The sequence below is a fragment of the Anastrepha ludens genome, chromosome 3 (assembly GCF_028408465.1).
Source record: "Anastrepha ludens isolate Willacy chromosome 3, idAnaLude1.1, whole genome shotgun sequence".
NCBI lineage: Eukaryota > Metazoa > Arthropoda > Insecta > Diptera > Tephritidae > Anastrepha > Anastrepha ludens.
This window is the reverse complement of record NC_071499.1, coordinates 37,261,907-37,283,559: the sequence shown is the minus strand read 5'-3', so window position 1 is coordinate 37,283,559 and position 21,653 is coordinate 37,261,907. Positions and strand designations below refer to the sequence as shown.

At 35.8% G+C, this 21,653-nt stretch overlaps 2 protein-coding genes across 2 annotated transcripts in view; both read left to right on the top strand.

The window, feature by feature from the left end:
- Positions 1-21,653, top strand: part of LOC128857446 (uncharacterized) — a 50,425-nt gene that overhangs the window by 5,153 nt on the left and 23,619 nt on the right. Inside the window, exon 2 of the mRNA XM_054093203.1 lies at positions 1,710-2,034. Coding sequence (XP_053949178.1) covers positions 1,710-2,034 — 325 coding nt within the window. The remainder of the gene's footprint in view (positions 1-1,709; positions 2,035-21,653) is intronic.
- The window catches only part of LOC128857755 (uncharacterized), a 46,352-nt gene continuing 34,367 nt past the window's right edge, over positions 9,669-21,653 (top strand). Inside the window, exon 1 of the mRNA XM_054093498.1 lies at positions 9,669-9,761. The gene's annotated coding sequence lies outside the window, so the exon portion shown is untranslated. The remainder of the gene's footprint in view (positions 9,762-21,653) is intronic.

Sequence of the window (21,653 nt, the reverse complement as noted above, 5' to 3'; positions counted from 1 at the left end):
CACGGACCTCCTCCATTTTGTCACATAAAAATTTTTAGGGAAAAGAAAATTTTCGTATGAAATATGAAATACGAACGCGAGTCGAAAGTGTAATGAAAAATGGGAAATAACTTTTCATTTCACGTTTACTTAGAACGAGAATTCAACCCCCTGTCGGGTATTTGCGCCAGGTAACGAATGCGCGATAATTTTTTGTAAGGAAAAAGTTGAACGGGATTTTTAGCTGCCCCTCTTTGCGCCTTTTTAATTCAATTTTAATAAGCTTTAAAACTGCATAGTAATAATTAATAATTGGCACTTGCATCTTCTGTTTAGTGTTTGCCTGAGCTCTTCCTCTTATTTGTGATTTGCGTTTTTATGTTTCTCTGCAAATGGTATTTCGGCCTCAAATGGCAGGGGTGTTTTTTTTTTGATGAACTTTTATTATCTGGCGAGTGGCGATGGATATTAAAAAAAACCTTTTTAAACATTTCATTTTTCCTGCCAGGGATTTATTGCTACCACGGGTATTAATTTCAACTACGGCGGCCGCATATAAAACTGCAAACAAAAATAAGTCTGACTTGGAATTGATTTCGATTGAAAGGCGTGGAATTAGGATGTAATACTTAGGAAATTTTTCTAATATTTTATAGTAAAAATTAGATTTATATGCGTTTTTAAGGCAATAGGTTACACTTTTGAAAAAACAAAAAAAAATAACGAACGTTGAAAATAAACAAAAAAAAAATTATTAAAACTGGTCAAAATATCGCTTGGTCGCGAGCTGTAGCACACGATTCATATTAATGTTAAGCTGTGCTTATTGATCATGCACTGGAAACTAGAGTGGTTGCTTAACTTCCTTTTCACTCACTTCCAAATACTTTGATATTATGCTCGTATGGGCACCTGGTTACGGGGGAACTAACATGAACTTGAGGTTCCTCAAAGCGCTCTAAATGGACCTCATCGTCGGTGGATTTAGTCCAGCGCGCTGTGAGCCTTTCAACAAACTCCTATTAATATTAAATAATTTATAAAATAGGATTAAATTTACTAAAATTCATTATCTTACCTTTCCGCATCACGAATTTTTTGCTCGAAATCAAGTTAATTCAGCTTCAAAACAAATGTGACTTGGAAGTTGAATATCACACTTACAAAAGTTTCGTGGGTGCAGTGTAAAGGGAACACTTTTATCACGACACAAGCCATGCTACGCAGGGGAATTGAGAGAAGGTTTTCCCTGCAGGTCTCTGAGAGCTGCTCCTTGAAAAATAGTCAACGTAAGAAATCAGCGAGCACAGGACATAAATAGTAAATAGTACTTTCGCAGGATGATTCCGGTCATCCGTGTGGCTTACACTAAAGGTAGAAAATGGGCAAAAAGTAAGGTGAATTTGAGTTGGCAGCACTGTTAGTAACATCTGGGCCAACTTTCATGTGAATGTCATTATCAGTAATATATTTACGCTTGTGTTTACCCAACGACCAAGAGTGCATTTTTACATTTTTACGATGTCTGATTTTATTGAGCAGAGAAGTTTTTTTTTTTTTTTTTTTATAACTTACTTTATTTGCAATCTATCTACTATAAGACATTCAGCAAATTAGATCTTATAAGATAATGGCAGCGGTAGTTTTGCTTTTGTGCAAATCTACATAGAAATTACAACAGCTTTTTAACTTGTACAGTTCGTTCTTAAATTATTAAAAAGACTTCAAAGAGGGTCACGAACGTCTTGATGACTTGGAGCGCTCCGGACGACCATCGACGTCAACAGATGACCAACACGTCAATAAAGTGAAGGAGTTAGTGTTCAAAACTCGTCGGTTGACTGATAAAGACCATACAGATATGATCGGAGTATCAGAAGGACCTGTGAAAACCATTTTGAAAGACCATTTGGGCCTACGAGAAGTGAAATCTCGTTTGGTACCGAAAACTCTCAATTTCTTGGAAAAAAGTCGTCGCGTTGATGTGTGTGAAACAATGCTTTCAGACTATCAGGACAAGCTCAAATGCATCATTACGGGAGATGAGACTTGGATTTATGCTTACGACCCTAAAATAACCGACCAATCAAGCGAATATCGTGCTAAAGGCGAGGCCGGACTGAAAAGAGCACGTCAAAGTCGTTCAAAAATAAAGGTCATGATGACAGTTTTTTTCGATTTTCGTGGTGTGGTGCACTATGAATTCCTTCCACCTAGCCAAACTGTTAATAAGGAATATTATTTGAGCGTTATGCGTCGTTTACGTGAAGCAATTTGTCTAAAAAGACCAGAATTATGGGCCAACAACTCTTGGTTTTTGAATCACGATAATGCACCGTCTCACACTGCACTCGTTCTTCGTGACCATTTTGCCAAAAATTCCACGCATATCGTTCCGCAACCACCGTATTCGTCTGATTTGGCTCCGTGTGACTTCTGGCTATTCCCAAAACTCAAGAGACCACTCCGGGGAACGCGTTTCGAGTCGATTGAGGAGATAAAAGCTGAATCGAAGAAGGTGCTGATGGCTATACCTGAAATGGACTATTTGGCATGTTTCGGGGATTGGAAAAATCGTTGGCATAAATGTATTTCATCGAGAGGGGATTATTTTGAAGGGATGAAATTGATTTACAAGAATAAAGAAAGATTTTCATTTTACAACCAAATTCACCTTACTTTTTGCCCACAGTAGTATATCGAAAACATGTTGTTTGATCTATGTGAAGCACTATGTCATAGTGAGAGACAGCTCCCCAGGATTTCATAGGTAATCGGCAGCTCTTCCGCTTGATTGTTGCTCGGCAAGATGGAAATGGAGCAGGTGTGGATTTTTAGTGAAATTAAATAGTAAAAAATCTAACACCTTTCGGATTGGAATGCTTTATGACACCGAACAACAACCAAAATGTGTGAAATAAATTTTATAAACCAACCATCAAAATCAAAAATCAATGAAAATAATATTTTAGTTGTCCAATATTATTATATTAAGTAATAATAGAATTAAATCTAAATTATCTGCAGTAAAAAATATTTGGTTAAGTGTTTCTATTAATATGACTTAAACTGTCTACATGTGAAAATTTAGCAGTGTAAAGCTAACGCAATGTTGGCAAAAAATGTGTAGAGAAAACAAACAGAAAAAAAAATTAAAACACAAGCACCAAAACAGTTCAGCAAAAAAACCTGCTGCAGCATGAAGAAACATTTTTCCGATATAATTTGTGCATAAAACCCACTTTTTTTTTATTCTATTTTTTTCTTTTCTTTTTGTGAGCAAAGCAAAGTCTTCCATCGAAGGTGAAGTACCATTGTGTCATACCGAAAATCAATGCACACGCAGTGTAGATGGGCATGTTTTTGCAAGCAAAAGTATAACGTCAATGCCAATAGCAAAAAAACTGGCAGCGTTTCCTTTATACAATTGCATAGAATACAGAAAAGCTTTGCCTTTGGCTCATAGAATGCCCGTTCGTTTGGGTGTGAGTTATTTCTGGCTCCGAAATGGATGCTGCACTAGCGCGACATTGTTAAGCAAACGAGCAGAGCGGCAATAACGTCAAAGAATACAAAGGCAGTGGGTAAACAGAAGTGGCTATAAATAAATGGGTGGGCACATGAAATAATAAAAGAGAAAGCAGGATTGTTTTAAACTTTGGCGATGAACAAAAATCAAGAAGAAAAAAAAAGCTACAACACAGATTAAGTGAAGTTGCCGTTGAATTGCTAGTAAATATTATATATGAACAAGAATTTATAAGTTTGTGTATGGTATAAAAGTATATATCTATACTATAAAGGTGAATGTCTGTACGTTGTCCGCGCATCACTACGAAACGACAACACCAAATGACGTAAAAATTTGTATACATTCATATTTTTACCCAATGAAGGTTATAGGCATGTTTTTATGCTGGAACTCCCTTCCCACAGCCCCCAAGCCGCGCCACCACTCTCATTCGTCACTAATAATCGAATATTTGCTTAAATTTAATCCAAGAAATCTTAGTTTTTCCTATTTCCCACTATTTATAGCACACTTTAGACTTTATAATCCGCATAAGCTGTGCAGCAACTATGACCCAAATGCAAAGTTCAAAAACGGTTTGAGATAGAAAATTAATAAAACTAATTTTGATTGATATTTTTCTGATTGGTTGTTTTGATTCAACGAGGCATAGCAACGGATGCCGGGCATTTTAATAACAGGTGGCGCTAAAGTAATCCTCCTATCAGAAAATGCTATACATTTTGCGATTGGCCCCTAATGTCAGTTCTGTTTTGACATTTGTGTTGTAAACACACGCGAAATACACGTTAATAAACAATGTTACGCTACACTGCTCCAGAACGCGGAATAATGCTGACTAAAACGAACTTTTTTTCTGTCCTATGAACCAAATATACTTTTTCGGAAAGGGGAGAAAAAATAAAAATACACGTGTATCGGCGATTTTCTTGTACATGTCAGAATTTTTTTTTTATGTATAAAATATAGACCTCGTAGTCCGCCTGTGTGAAAAACTTTGGATCAATTTTTAACCCTTTTTCCGTGATCCGATCGCCCTGAATTTCTGCAGGCAGACTCCTGGAAATGTTTTTATTATGTAAAATTAAAAAAAAAAAATTTATCAATTCTTAGATTTTCTTGAATTTTTTTTCCTAAAAAAAAAATTTCTAAATTTTCGGCATAACTTGAAGGGACTCCAAATTTTTAAACAACTTATTAACCTTTAATTTATTGTTTCATACAACACACTCTGTGCCGTTTGTGTGTTTGTTCCAGTTCCGGAAGTTCCGATCATCTGACAGTTGCGCTACTAGGAGACGTATACTTTGACAATTGTTTTAAGTTCTGTTGCGCGAAAACGTCTTTCTGTATATTTCATCTTACGAAAAATGCAGTGCCCGACTCAAAATAACTTTTGTTACGTTTGTGGCTTATTCGCACCAAGTAAAAATTTTAAAAATATTACGAAAACCGTGGTTAATTCGTTTCAGAAAATATTCAAGACTGCTTATGTTCCTTACTTGTGGTATGCTCCGAAGGTTTTTGATAACTTTATTTTTTTAATGATGTGTATAATTTAAGGGGTTTTCAGTGGTCCGCGGATAAAAAAATATTTGCAAGTTATGAATTTTCATCAACATTGAATGCTATCGAACAACGTGCATGGAAAGACTCAATTGCCACAAACGAGCTGACAATTATAAAAATATTGTTGCAGAAATGATTTCGGCATATGGCGAAATGGGCATATTAATGTCGCTAAAGATCCATTTCCTTCACAATCATTTAGATTGTTTCCCTGGTCATTTAGGAGCTTGTAGCGATGAACATGGCGAAAGGTTCCATCAGGACATTGCGGCTATTGAAAAGCGCTTTAAAGGACAAGACATTACGCATATGCTTGGCGAAAACTGTTGGTCTATTTGTCGCGATACCGACCCAAATGCTTACAAACGCAAAAATAAAAGACCTAAGTTTCTTTAAAAGCATTAAAATTTTTAATGTAACAATTTTTAATTTTAATATAATAAAATTAATAAAAAAATTCGGGGTTTTATATCTCCATTGTAATGCGGAGTAAAATATAATACCTTTCTTTTGATACCCACATCGGCATTTCTCATGCAATTTTTTTTTTAATTTCGAACAGGTGGCAACCCTGTGAAACATTGTCAGTGGCAACACCTAGGTGAAAAGTCTAGAAATGTGATACACTATCTGTGTGCCAATTTCATTCAAATCCGTTAAGCTAATCCTGAGATCGTGTGGCTATACAGATATGCATACAAGAATTGCTCGTTTAAAGTTATAAAATACAAAAAACCAAAAAAATTGTGACGTGTACATGAAAATCGCCGATACAGTGTATTTTTATTTTTTATTCCCTTTCCGAAAAAGTGTATTTGGTTCATAGGACAGAATGTGTGTAACGCGGTGTTATAAGTCTAAAACATAATTATTGCTTTTACAGACCACTTAGATCTACTACTATACTACTATATTACCATAACCCTCTAGTGCCCAAATTTTATTTTTGAATGGAAAAAATTGCTTTGGGTGGGGATTATGGTAAAATTATAGGTTCTTTATCAAGAAAGTGAAATTTTGTTCCATGATCCGATTATATAGGGATAAAACCTTACCCCGCCTGCAGGCGGCTTTGGGAAAGAACGCCAAAAAAAATCTAAATGAAAAACTTGCAAATTCACTGTATTACGTACTTTTATTGAACAAAACAGAAAGTTTTTAACAGAAATCAATACAAAACAAACAGTCAGTCTTATTTCAAATAGTTTTAGAAAAATGTCTACAAAAGAAAGGCATGCTTTTGGGCATAAATAGGCAGTTGGTGCAAATTATTTATGGTGAAAATTGTGAAAGCAGTCCTTTTGCTGGGAAAAACAAAGATTCAGATTCCATTTTCGGCACACGATTTGAGTTTCGGAGGTGCAGCCAGGATATTCGCACCTATTTTTACCGGTGCGTGATAAAAACTTTGCAAAATGTCCAACTCCGTCGTAGCGAACGTCGTCAGGAGGTAAGTAAGCTTTTCTTCCAGTAAATTCAACTTGAGGAGTTTGTCATGGACGACCTGGAGCTCTTGGTATTGAAGAATATTGTTGTTTGCGTAGTAGGTATGCGATCTCTGCCCGGAAGTTCGGCAGTTGGTACTGCCTAGCATGCGTGTCAATCTTGTTAATTCTTCTGAACAAAACATAAGCGTTTATCATGGCCATATCAAGCAGGTGATTAAAAAGTCGGTTTGTGTACTTATTGCTCTTTACCGGAATCTTATATCGCCCAATTAGTCCATCCATGAGGTCGACGCCCCCCATATATGACTATTATATTCACGGACTACATTGGGGCAATCGACATCAACAAATTTTTTTCCTGAGCGGACGAACCGCGACACCTTATTTATAACATTTGTTTCATTCTGGAAGGGCTTTTCGCCTGCGTAACTCGATGCGAGTCACACTATTTTATTGTCCTTCCAAACTGATAAAGAAATGTCAACTCCTAAAGCAGATCCACAAAATTCAGTTGAATATCCACGGGGTTGTTTCCTGAGAGCAAGATCTGTCGGAAATTTGCAATCCGGAATTCGATTTGAACGAATAGTTCCCAGCGAATGTATTCCGCGTGATTTTAGATAAACCAGAAGTGGCAAAGACGTGTAATAGTTGTCGAAATATGTTGTATGGTTTTTAAAATCTAGAATATTACGGGACAATCGGACCACCACATTCGCTGATGCCCCAAGATCTGGTGTATCAGTCAGAACAGCATTGTCTCCTGCGCCGCAATATATTTCGAAGTTATAACAAAATCCGAAGGAGTCACACAAAACGAAGAGTTTTATACCCCATTTATGTGGTTTATCTGGCAGATATTGTCGAAGGAAAGTCCTCATCTTCGGTGCGCACATTTGTTCATCGTCACATAAACGTTGAGTCATCGGAATGGACTGAAACCTGTTATTGAAATGATCAACGAGACATAAATTGACAACATGTACATAAATTGACACACACTTCTGATTCCAGCATAGAATCTGACAAATTTACCGCCCTGTTAATCACCTCGTCAATTCCAGTGTCAATAGGTAATTCTGCATCGTCCACATTTTCGTATAAAAGATCTTCCAAATCTTCTTCCACGTCTGTATCATCGTCGATTTCTAGTAAATCCGAAAATGTTGCAATATCTTCATCATTGAGGGATGATAATTTAGACTTTTGTCGTTGATCCATTTCTAAAAAACCAAAACTTGAAGCTTAGCCCCCCCTCTAAAAATATCAAAATTTCAAACTTACCGCATAATGTTATTTATTCCGAGTTATCCCAGGACCGCCTCTAGACGGGCTGTCTTCAAAGGTTTATAAAATACAGGAAACACTTTTTTTTTGTTATATTATTATTTTTAATTTTCGTATTTTGAACACAACCAGCAACACTATGATAATTTTTATTATAAGCTAAATACACTTCTAATATTTTTATTTAATTTTTAAAATACACCACTTTTGCAGAATAATTAATTTGACCGCTTTTCACTATTTTCCGACTTCAAATGACTATGACGGCTGATTAAAAAACAAGACGCTGCTGCAAATGCACCAGCAATAATTTTGGGACTTTCCGGAATTAGAAAGAGTTTAAAAAGTAACGAAATGGTATTTTAAAAGGGAATAAGCGTGAAATAAACTTAGGCCGTCTAGAGGCGGTCTTGGGTACTAGAGGGATAATTATTAAATAAATTAGAAAAAAGAGTTGAGAAATTTATAAAATTCATTCTTTGAAACCGAAAAATCAAGCGGAATAGAACTCGAGATCTCATTGAATTCTCTTCAAGCGCGGACAATAGGAGCATTACGCGCATAATTCGTGTTAGGAAATTTAAGATGAAATTGATAAGTATTGCGTAACGATCTAGTAGGAATATGAAAGTAAATGCAACGTAATAGGGATGAACAGTCCACTTTCCAATTAATTATACTGCAAACAAAAGACAGTGTGAGTATAGACCTTCTAGTGTCTAGAGACTTTAAGTTAATTAAAATCAAACGGGAATGATTGGAAGGGATAAGATTTGAGAATTTTAACGATCTGAGAGCATATTGAAGAAACACCGTTCACTGTACACGTTCAATTCTCTCAATAGCAAATTGGTGGCAAGGACTCCAGATAAAAGTTGCATATTCTAATCTAGAGCGAACAAAGGAGGTGAAAAGTAATTTGTGAGTGTATGGGTCCGAGAACATCGAGCTATTACGCCGTATAAAACCTAAGACTGAGTAAGAAGTGGACACAGTAAAGTAAATGTGACTGTTGATAGAAAAATGTGAGTCAACAAAGATCACCCCTAAGTCTTTGTATTCATGAACAAATTGAAGTAAAGTATTATCAATGCTATAAGATGGCTGGAAAACCTTTTTAGTTTAAGGGGACCCGGTGGTCTAGAAATTTCAAAAAATCGATTTTTTGTTAACCATAACTGCACTCTTTCTGATTAAGAATCTTCTTGAATTTTGTGTTTCAAATGAGTAGAATTCTCGAAATCATCTACGCCGTGCGGGCTCGATTTTTCGAGAGGGTCATCTTCAGCGGCATTTATGTAATAATAAATATTGTTTCAAAAGTAAAAAAAAAAATTTTTTGTATGCTCAATAAACGTACATATGTACTAATAAGTCCCAAAAAGTTGAAACACCGTTTTTTTTAATTTTTAATGGCAAAAAAAAAATCGTGAAAATAGGTGAAATTTTCGTGCTCTAGACCACCGGGCGAAGGTGACATTAAAACATTTCTTAATACATATTTAGAGAGATGCCAGACTTACTGCACCAGCGAAGTACACCCTATACCTTCTTTTTCAGAAATTACCTTCTTTCGATTGCATTTGGGTACATATTTAATTATGTCCGTATGTATATTTCTTTGTGCTTCAATCACTTAGTTGCATTGGTTTTGACTGATCCACTTGTAGGTATTTGTGGCGCACAAAATTGACCAATTCACTGTCAGTGCCACAAAAGCTTTTGAAAAGCTTATTTCGAAATTTGTTTATTTTATGTGGGTAGCTGAATGTGCAAAAATAGCCACTTTGCTTGAAATGAGATGCGCAACAAAATTAGTGTAATGCATTTCCAGTGCAATGAAGAAGGAATCTTTCGTGTAAAATTTTGAAATAAATCAGAAAATCCACAATTGTGGATAATTTTTGAAAAAAAAAAACAAATAATAATAATAACAGGATATAAAGGTAATTGAAATAGCAGTTGATTTGTAGAAAAAATACAATTAAAATAAAAATACTAAAAAAATTTCCAAAGGCCTACAAATTATGGAAAGTGTCGCTTACATAAAGTAACCAGTTCAGTGACAAGTGAGGTTTGAAGATAGGATGAGATTTTTTGTATATAAATTTTGTACAAACTATCGCGAAATCCATAAATTAGTAAATAATAAGTAAATAAATAATAAATAAATAAATAATAAAACGAAATAAATAAAAAATAGGAGGAAATCAGTTTCAGCGATAGCGCGGAGTTCTGTAATTTAGTCAACATATCTGAGCAAATTCGAAATGTTGAATACAAACTCTGAATCTGGGCACAGCACTTCTAGACTCGCTTTAAGTCAAAGCTTCACAATCGCTATAGCCAACTTGTAGAACTCAGCTTATTTCATTAGCTTGAAGCACTCAGTCTGTCTCACAGTGAACTTGGAAAACAATTTTTTCGATTTTTTTTACGTAAAAATCTCTCTGTAAATATCCCCACATCGGCGTATAATCATCTTGCACTTAAGATGAAGATGTGATAATTTTATCCTTTTGGGATTTTTCCTGTTGTGATTCACCCAAAAAGGATTGAAAGTCAACCAGCACTTTCGTCAGGCTCTTCTTCTTGTTGTCGTGTTGCAGCCTCTCAAGACTGCAATCGCTGGTCGCCGAATACGAAAATACTTCTCGATTTATTTACGTGAAGGAAGTCAAATGAAGAAACATGGGTTAAACCTAGTTACTGGCTTAACGTTAAAATTTGCTACATAGAATCTACCTGGACCTTCTCTTTGAGTATTAGTGTGTTATTCCTGTACTTAAGGCAATTTAGGCATGAAGCCATATCTCCGCACACCAAATTACATGACCTTCACTAAAAGAGAAATGAAACAATGAAGGAGTTGTGAACTAGCAATTATTTTTTTCTACCCAAATCAACATTTGTGCCAGTTGCATTCATCCTTTGGGCCACTTAACAACCTGAGCTGTTAAGCTACATACATATTTAGGTAAAAATGGTCCGAGGACAGCTTAAAAGCTGCTTTTTATTGTCTTAAGCTCACATTTTCTTACAAGTCGCTGCTTGTATGCCTGTGGGTATACTCCCATTTTCAGTACATTTTGGTGAAAATCCAGCTTAATCACCTCATTATTTGCCCAACAATAAACAAAGGGGCGATTGTGAATCGATTACCTGCAGATTTACAAATTGGTTAAGAGGGAAATGTATGTTAATCCTGGATGAAGTAAAATGGGCAATGGAAGAACTGAAAAACAACGACAAAAATAGCCAAAGCGAGTAGCAAAGAGGAAAAAAGCTAACATTCAAATAAAGAAACCATTTTAAGCGAATAAGCTTGCAGATGTACATATAATCATACATATAACCAACTTCATTATACAAAAACAAAATATATACACTGTGAGTATATACGTTTCAGCGATCAGTCTTTTGCGTTGGAGCGGTAAACATTGAGAAAGATTTCGGAAACCAATTGATTAAAGCTATTTATTTCATTTTTATTTTTTCAAGATTTTCATGAAAATGCACTTCTTATTTACAACGAAGTGCTAGCATCGGAGACTTCCAGCTGGCATGTAGATTGGGACATTTTCAGCCCAAGCATGCCAAGGTATTTGGGAAAACAGTTTGACATAGAGCTATTAATAAAATAAATTATTTTCGTTTTAGTATCACAACTCGGACACATTTTTAGTATATAGAATTTCACCATAAGAAAGCACCGAAAAGGAATAAAATAAATTTTGAATAGCGAATCGCTTTTTTTATTTTAAATTCTGAAACTCTTTTTTACTATTTCCACATAAGGATGACCAATTTAGAGGTATCGGATTTGAAAACAATGAAAGTTCCCATTTATTAGGCAATCTTTATTATTTTTTTGTAAAACAATTCATCGCCTCATTTTTTCAAGATAATCACTTAGGTTAGGTTATGAGGCTGCCCTAGCTTAGAGCACACTTGGACAAATATTCAAGAAATTCGTCCGTTGTGATGCCATACAGGGGAGAGGAGAAATGAGAAGCGAAGGAAGAAGGAGCCTTGGGATAAGAGACGATAATGACCACGCTTTTTCGACGACGCTGACGGTGGCTCATTTACGTTCATAATTAGTCGCAACAAGCTACTGATGAATTTCACCAGAATTGTGATATTAAGACCCGCTATATCTGCAGGCGTAGCGAAAAAATGAGAGCCCAGATGTCTAAATTTCTGCCAGACGAGAGCAGAGTAGCTGAGAAGAAGGTGTTGAAATTATTCCACCTCGTCTACAAGACAACTTCTGCTGAACGGACTTGAGGTAATCCTAGTCTCATCGCATCAACACCTAACGGACAATGTCCGGTAAGGGTGTGGGTATCCAAACTAGAGAGCTGGGGCTTTGTTAGCCTTAGGAGTTCCCTTGAGTTGAGTTGACTCGAGACCCATCTTTCCAGGAGCAGACCACTGGTTCTTAAGGGAACTCCAATCCTCTCATTTCACCGTCTCCAAAATTCCCTGTCTAGCCAGCTCATCAGCCCAGCAGTTTCCCTCTATGCCGCTGTGACCGGGAACCCAAATGAGCCTGGTGTCGAAGTATTCGGATGCAGTCGAGAGAGAAGCCAGACATTCCCCGACCAATCTTGAACGCATAAACAGTGAGCCCAAGACCCTAATTGCCGCTTGGCTATCGGTGTAAATATTTACTTACCTAAAAGATAATCACTTCCAAATGATGGTCTCAAACGCTCCGTAATTCGGCCATCCGCAAACATCAATTTTGAATGATTCGCTGAAGGTCTTCGGTCGGCATCTCGAGGCATAGTAATGTTGGATTCCATTGCCTCAATCGAAGCTGTGCCAAAAGCATTAAGATTTTACATACCCCACAAATGAAAATCCAAAGGTGTGATATCACCACATAATCTTGGTGGCCAACCCACTGGTCCGAGTCAGGAGAAAAATTTCTCACCGAAATGCCGACGCAGTAAATACATTGTTTCATGGGCTGTATGGCAAGTAGCGTCGTCTTGTGGGAACCAAATCTTGTGGAGATCACGGGGTTGAAGTCACCAATCCGACATGAAATCGTTTATCATGGCGCGATAGCATTCGCCTTGATTCACTGTTCACTGTTGCATTGGGGCCAGTCTCATTTTTGCATAAATGTGGGTCGATGATTCCTCCAGCCCATAGGCTATATAGCCGCGTCACACAATTGTTTTCAATGGATGTAATGCCTGTTTTTGTGTGGCCTCAGACTACTCTTCAGCCCAAATACGGCCAGACCTTTTGCTACGGCAAAGTCGCCATTTTTGAATCACCACCACTTTAAAAACCATTTCCGTGCTGTGGGCTTGCCTATCACACTTTCTGCATACATATATGCATTCGGCATCTTTTTGGCCTCGATAAAAAGCAAAGAAGAGTAGGTATCGAAAATTTTTATTGTTGCCTCCTGAGTATTCCATTTTTAAGCCTATCTGGTCTATTTTTAAGGTATTCTGGTCTAGAAATTTGAAAAAATCGATTTTTGTTTTTTTGCAAATTTTCAAAGTTTATATCTTCAAACATATGCCCTTGAACGGATTTTTCAAAATTCGAATTATTTACGGAGATACAACGGATTTTGTGACGAAGAGTCTAAGCCGGCCGAGTGGAGTGAATCGCACAATGAACGGCAGATGTTATTGGACGACTTGAGGACTTTCCACAAAATGCTATATACCTATATATATATATATATATATATATTTTATACTTCTACATATAATATATACCTCGAAATATATCACCGATTAATCCAGAGTGAGTATCTGTACTATGATCTAAGTTATTCTATTGGGATAGTTGCTCAAACTTCAAACGCGATTTTCTCCCTATTACTTTTTTTGAGATGGTCGTCATGATATCTCAAGTTCTACTTGACCGATCGCTTTGAAGTTTGATAAGAAATTTTTTTTAATGCATCTATCTATTGCGCCTGCCTCGAATTTTGAAAAATTTAAGTTTGAAGTATTTTTAAAAAATTTGAAAAGGTAAGAAAGAGGGGCAAAAAAAATTTTTTTTTAAGTTGAAAATTTTTTGAATTTTTTTTCTTGATTTGGCGTAATCCGATAGTGACATCCTAACTAATGAAGAATTTTTTTAGTTTGTTTGTTTTAGGTCACTACAAGGGTCGCAATCATGTCAACCATGGAGCATCGTTTTTTATGTAGCCCCCACTCAGCTGGCCTGTAATTCCACGATTTTTTTATTTTTTTTATTATTTTTTTTTATTAATTTTTTTTATACTTTTCCAATATTAAAACTAAACATAAAAAAGGTGGAGACTAAAAATGTCTTTCATTTTTTATCTTAGTTTTAAAAATACCTAAAATTAAGGCGTCTAGACCAGAATACCCCCTTAAATAACTCAAAAATAAAATTAACATAGTTTCGTGGAGCAGAACGAGTTCTATCGCATGAATACTTAGCCTTTGCCAAACAGCAAACAAATCGTTCTTAAATAAAGGAATATATAAAAACGGTATGAACTTATTCCTCAACTCAATAGACAAACTAGAACAAATACGAAAAAAGTGCATATAGGCACTTGCCTGATTCCCATACATCAACATGGCCGCCATAGCCCGACCACATTAAAAAACCATTTGCTTTCGAAGTATAAAAACAGTTAGTTACGCAAAATACTTGCTCCAATAATACCCTCAATCGGAAATTGTTTAAAAAAAATAGTTTACAATACTTCAAAGCACAATCCAATTATATTCATTTTAAATTACTGTTTAAGATTTTTTCTATGCACTTTGTTCTAAAAGGCTATTTCCAAATAACTTCCCCAAAAATCTATGCTCACTACAGCTGCTCACTTACTGAGCTGAACATCCAACAATCATACTCGTAAATATGAATGTATTTGTGCGCGTAAACCGCAGTCACAATGTTAAAATAATTCCGGGAAATATAATAAATTATTCGCTGAAATATTTACGCGTTATTTTACTTTGAAACCAGCAAATAATATGGCAAAGCATGAACAGAAAATAATGTGATAAAAAAGTGTGGTTGTTAAGTAAATAGGCGCACATGCAAAAAATTGAAATAATTCGCAAAATCAATGAGCGATATTTCAGACGACGCAGCTACCCACCACTTGTCCGCCGATTGTGAAAGGCTCATTGCTGAAGAGTGATTAAATTAAAATCCGCACATATACGCGCAAATGATGCAGCAATGCGGCAGGCGGAAATACTTTACAAATGCAATAAATATTCACGCACAAACAAAAAATGAGGAAATTACATGGAAAAGAAGAGTAACAAAAAAAATATGTAAAAAAGCGTTGGCCGCAAATTTTGAAAGTCCTCGACGCTTTTGTGGGCTTGACTGCATACCGAACTAACAGCATTACTGCCACAGTTGATTGGTTGCTTACCATTAATATTTTTTGTTGTGTTTATTTTCTCTTATTTGGTTAGGCTAGAAAGAAAAAAAATATTGATGGTGTAAAAAACATAATTGACCGTGTTGGAAGAAAATATTTTTTGGCCATGCAAATTTTTATTTTACCAGGCGGCAGTCATCAGCTGCGCTTTTTTGAAATATTGCATTTTAATTAAGGTGTTAGGCAGTGGCTGGCTTTGGGTGTGTATGTTGTACTTAGATATTTCCTCTTTTTTTTTTGATAATGTGATAGATTGTGTACAGACTTACGGCAACAAAATTTTAATTTTAAATTGTGCCAGGGGGCGATGATTTAATAACAAGTTTAAAAAAAAAATTTCATTGTACAAAAGGTAGAAAATGGAAAAGGCAAAACTTTAAAATGTTCTCCACTAGATGCTTTTAACGGAGCTATCTTACGATTTACAACTACAAACATTGAAACTAATCAATTTATAAGGTGGCTTAAAAAGGTTAATTATTATTTAATTGAATTTATGGTCACGGCGGCGCTGGAAATGATACGCAGCATGCCAACCTAATGGCGGAAAACCTGGCAGCGAAATCCGCGAGGAGGCTAATGGCTGCGGGGTATTCACCTGTAGAACCTTCAGATACAGCTCAATAAGAAAATGGAGCTCAGGTTGCACAAACTACACGACTCCGTACTTTAATTGGGAGAGAAGGTTTCGCACTGCAATTGAAGAGGAGGGATGGCACAAAGGCATGAAGCCTGGCCATAGGACTTTTCATATCTATACAGACGGCTCTAAAACTTCAGATGGAGTGGGAGCGGGCATTTAGTGCTCAAAACTAGGGATAAGGCAGCCTATCCAGCTGCCAGGTCACAGCAGTATTTTTCAAGCGGAAGTTTTTGCTGTGGGGAAATCCGCAGGTCTACACTAGAACAAGAAAGAACTCAACAATTAATATATACGTGGGCAGGCAAGCAGCAATAAAAGCAATAAGCTTATATTAAGTCCAAAAATGTTGAATGAAGTAGGGAGGCCATAGAAAGGCTAGTCGCAAACAGTAGGCTGCATATCTACTGGGTACCTGGTCAGAAAGGCATTGTGGGGAACGAAATAGTAGATGAGATAGCAAAAAGTGCAAAGACAGTTGAACAAGAGAACGACATACCAAAACCGCTAAATTCAATATACAATGAAATTGACGACTACAAGAAAAAACTAGTGGAAGCTAGTTGGACTAATCTGACCACATGCAAAACAGCAAAAGTCATGTGCAGAGCTAACAACAAAAAACTGACTCAATTCGTGCTTACGCTCTCGCGAAAAGACTAAGGAACTATCATAGGTATGCTGAGAGGTCTTAATCTATTGGCTGCACATGCGTACAAGATAAGGATTGTTAACACGGACAAATGCAGGAAATGTAAAGAGGATGTTGAGGAAACTTAAGAACGCCTTCAGTGCGTTTGTCCGGCATTATTAAAAACGCGTTTAAAATGCCTGGGAGCTCCACAGTTTGAGGGACTGGAGGACCAAAAGGTCTAGGGACCAAAAGGTCTATGCGTGGCTTATTGCCAACCAGGCTAACCTAACCTAACCTATGGTCACTTAGCGTTGGACTATAAATTAATACAACTTAATTTTTCATTTTAACTTTACTTTAGGGATTACATGAGTTTCGTGGGGTAAAAAAGGCCTATTTTCAATATTTGTTTTTCTATGTAAAAAATTATTTATTTAATCAAACTTTTTTCTGTTTTATAGATATAGCACATATTTAAAGAATCATTTCTGAAACTTTCTAAAAAAAAAATTAAAACTCCTCCATTGTGACGTCATTTCCGGTGACCCCTCGAAAAAGAGGTGCGTCCGCGTTGTCAGCATTACTCCTGACAGGATCATCGAAAATGAAAAAAACAAAAATAGGTGTTTTAGTTAAGACCATAACCTCGTGCTTGAATGAAAGAAAGAAAAAAAAGTGGAAATTGGAATTTTGGCAGACATTTTTCCAAAAAAATTAAAATTTCGGTCAAATTTGCTTGATATTTAGTTTTTTTTTTTTAAATAGTTGTAATTGAACAAAAAAAATCCCTCATCCAAGCACGAGTAAATTCTATCTCGAACACCTGTGTAAAATTTCATCAAGATCGGTTGAGTAGTTTTCGAGAACATTTGACAACCGACTTTGAAAACACGGTTCCGAGAAAAACGCGCTTAAAGTTTTCAGTAACAATAAAAGTGGCTTGGAGCACCTTCCAAAGGGTGTATCTCCGAAACCATTATTCGAGTCAACTTGAAAATCTAGTATAATAATATTTTTAGATATTGTAGAAGTTAATAGTAATAATAGCAAAAAAAAATCGATTTTTTGAACCCATGAAACCCATGTACCCCCTTAAGTTATCTTTTGCTTGAAAATCTCATTCCTCTGTACTTAAAATGTTAAGAAAAATGTAGCTAGCTGCAAGAGAACATTTATAAAAATGTGTTTCCAAGCCAAACATTTTAATGTTCTGAGGATTTCTCTAAAACCAAAAAACCAAAAAAACTTAAATAAAAAAGATCCCAACACATTTATCGGTTTTTTCGTAAGAGAACTTATGCAAAATGGCTTATATATATATATATATATGTATATATAATTGGCACATACACCCTTTTTGGGTGTTTGCCTAGCTCCTCCTCCTATTTGTGGTATGCGTCTTGATGTTGTTCCACAAATGGAGGGACCTACAACTTCAAGCCGACTCCGAACGGCAGATATTTTTATGAGGAGCTTTTTCATGGCAAAAATACACTCGGAGGTTTGCCATTAACTGCCGAGGGGCGACCGATATTACACAAATTTTTCTTTTTTAGGCTTTCACCGAGATTCGTACCCGCGTTCTCTCTAAATTCCGAATGGTAGTCACGCGTCAATCCATTCGGCTACGGCGGCCGAAGTTAATTTTGATAGTTAATTTAATATTAGTTAATTTTTAATGATATAATTTTTTATAAAGCAGAAAAATTCAGCAAATTTTCATCACAGCTTCCAACTTTTTAGTAAAACTTTGAAGAAAACTCCTGAGTATGCTTTTTTATAGTTTTACCATGTACAGGCTTAAAATATATTGCGGTTATGGACGCAAAAATAATTTCGCTAACTTCGAAGGTCGGAGAAATTACTTTTCTACTTATGACTCAATCTTAAAAAAAAAAAATGGTTTGGTGCAATGCCTAGACAAGTGCTGTGATTGATTATAGCTAAAGAATTATATATTATAAAAAAATCCGTATATCTTTCTCCAGATGCTACTTTTTAGTAGGTACAATTCAGCTTTTGAGCAAGTCAGTACAACTGCGTGAGTTATATTAATGGCTCAAATGAAGCATTATTGAGAAAAATGCGTTTAGAGTTCATATACAATACATACATATACAGTGCGCTCGGGAAAACGTCAACTAATTAAAACCACGAGTGTTGACGTTTAACAAATTGTTGACGTTTATGTTTTTTTATTTATAATTTTATAAAGCGACAAACCTGAGGGTTTATTTCATAAAGCAGATCAACTGCGAGCTCCATTTGTTGTTGCAGTTCCGAGTTTATTTTTTCTTTCAATATGCTTAACGGAATATCTTCCTCCGGATCTGTCTCATTTTCCGTGAAACGCAAAACATTTTGCCATTGTATCTTTGCTAACTTTATTCCATGCGGCTTCTAAAAGCATAACACAATCCCTTAATGTAACAGCTTTCATAGAATCTACTAGATCTGATTTTTTTGCTGTTACCATGGCTAGAAGACTGTTTCTATAATACAGCTTCGTTATTTTAATTGCTTTTTGATCCATTGGTTGGATAAGTGGGGTTACATTCGGAGGAAAGAACATTGCAACTATGTTTCCATCTTCTATTTTAAGCTCTAATTCACTTGGATGAGATGGAGCATTGTCTATCAGAAGGAGCGCTTTAACTGGCAAGTCCTTTTTTAAAAGAAAATCTGTTACCTAAAATCAGTAAATCTTAGCTACTAAAAGCGATATTTTTTCTGTAGCAGAACAAATATTAACCTGTGGCACAAAGGATTTGTGAAACCAATCGTAGAAAATAGCTGATGTCATCCATGAGGATTTGGAACTCTTGTACTCAGTTGGGCAGTTAAAGTTTTTGAAAATGGTTGGATTTTTTGCCTTCCCAATCACCAACAATTTAAGCTTATGATTTCCGGAAGCATTAGCACAACATAAAAAAGTAACGCGTTGTTTTTCTGTCTTTACGCCCGGAGCAGTTTTTTCGGCACTTAATACGTAAGACTTTTCTGCCAAAATTTTCCAAAATAAGCCAGACTCATCAGCATTGTACAATTGATCATGGCAAATGGTTCGATCAGCAAAGGCTGTGAAGATAGCTTTTCTCCAGTTATTTTAAGCAGGCAAACTCCATATCTTTTTTTAAAACCTTGCAACCATCCATCACTTGCGTTAAAAGAACATTGCTTTTCTTTTATTTTTAGATGAATCTCTTTAGCCTTTTGCTTGAGCGCTAATGCATTAACCGGAAAATGCTTTTCTCTTTGCTTTACAAACCATTGATACAGGCGCTTTTCCATTTTCGAATTCTGAACTAACATTACCCGAATTCTGAACTAATTTCATGAAATAAATGTGTGTGTGAAATCAAAACTGTGTATTTTAACTGTTGCTTAATTCAAAATTTTTATTTATTTAAAGTTGACGTTTTAGAGCTATGTGGTTTGGTTGACGTTTTAGAGTAGACAATGTAAAAAATTAAGGGTTGACGTTTTGGGATGTTGACGTAAACTAGTGTTGACGTTTTCCCGAGTGCACTGTATACATATATAATTGCATACAATTGACGCCCACAGCTTTTCTAGGGTGCTTGATCGAGCATATCCTTCTATTTGTAGTGTGCAGGGTCTTACAGTTTTAAGTAGACTCCAAGGGGCGAATTGTTTTTCATGAGAATCTTTTTCATGGCCGAAATTCACTCGGAAGTTTGCCATTCATGTACGAAGATTCGAACCTGCGCACATCCGAATAATATTATAGTTACGCACCTACCCATTAGTATGCGGCGGCCGCTTTACCCTTACTCATGATTAAATACGAGTACCAGACATTCAGTCTCATCTACAGGTACAGAGAACCAATTGCATTTAGGCTCAATTAAGCAATAATTTTTCGGAATATTTAAAAAAAATTTTGAAGCAATAAATACGTATGAAATTAATGTCTATATAACAACCTTTTGCGCCCTCTTAAATTAGTCATTCATTTACTTGATTTCCAATAAAATAAAATTCTGCCTAATACTTTTTGTGATAAGTTTTCCACGTAAATACCAAGCAATTAAGTATTATGAAAACAAAAAGAAAACAATTTTCATGTCAACCAAAAGAGTAACTCTTCAAAGATTTGATAAATGATAAACAGCTTAGGAAAGTAAGTGAAAGAAAAGTCGTAATTAGAAGCTGGCTAATTCCACTTAATGCGGGTGTCATTTTGGTGAAAATGTCCCCAGGTTTAGGGGTCATTGACTCTTTGCTTCTAATCTCATGGTCGACCACACAAGAGTGAGTTGATTGTGTTTTTGCTTTTCACACCGAGTGCTCAGGAATAGAAATGGATGTTAGTTTATGGCTGCATTTCTCGCCTTTCTTGTTGTATCTATTTGCTGTTGACATGGTTTTGTGGATACGTATTCGCATAAGCCTAGTGATAATACCAGATATTAAATTACAATAATTATTCTTACGGCATAATTATAGCGCATGCCACAAAAAGCGTAGAGGCTATGGAAAAACTAAGATTTATGTGCCACTTGCTAGTCACTCAGGCTAATATAAGCGATTACTCATATGGCTATGAGTATGTATGTGCACATAGGGTGCGTGCCAAGATGAAAAAGAATTTTTTAAATTAAAGGCTTTCAATTTTTTTGTTTGCACTAATAAACTGCACGAAAAGCATATCGAATAAATGTTTTAGATCGGTAATTGAAATATTTGCCAAGATTTCGCTAGAACCTTTGACGTAGAGGCGGCCAAATTTTTAATCAGCCATCGTATTTTTCCGCGATTGCTGCTGGTCGATAATTAAAATGTGATGCGCTCGAAAAAACTCTTTACGAAGTGGGAGAAAGAAAGGTTGATAAAAATGATCAAGCAGCTACAACATTAATTTTGAAAATTGGACTTTGAGCAAAGTAGGTCCATCTCGATTTAAGGAATGTCTAATTGCTTTAAGATGTTCTTACTAGTAAAAATAATTATTTTTTAAAAGTTCCATTTATTTCATATCGCACCTTGTACTCGTATACTATTTTCACATATTTTGCGTTACTTAACTACTCACATTTCTCTAATCAATTTTATTGTGTCTACATACATGGTGAACGATATGAAGTGTTACCAGCTTCACACTGCTTGTATCTGTAAAACAGCTC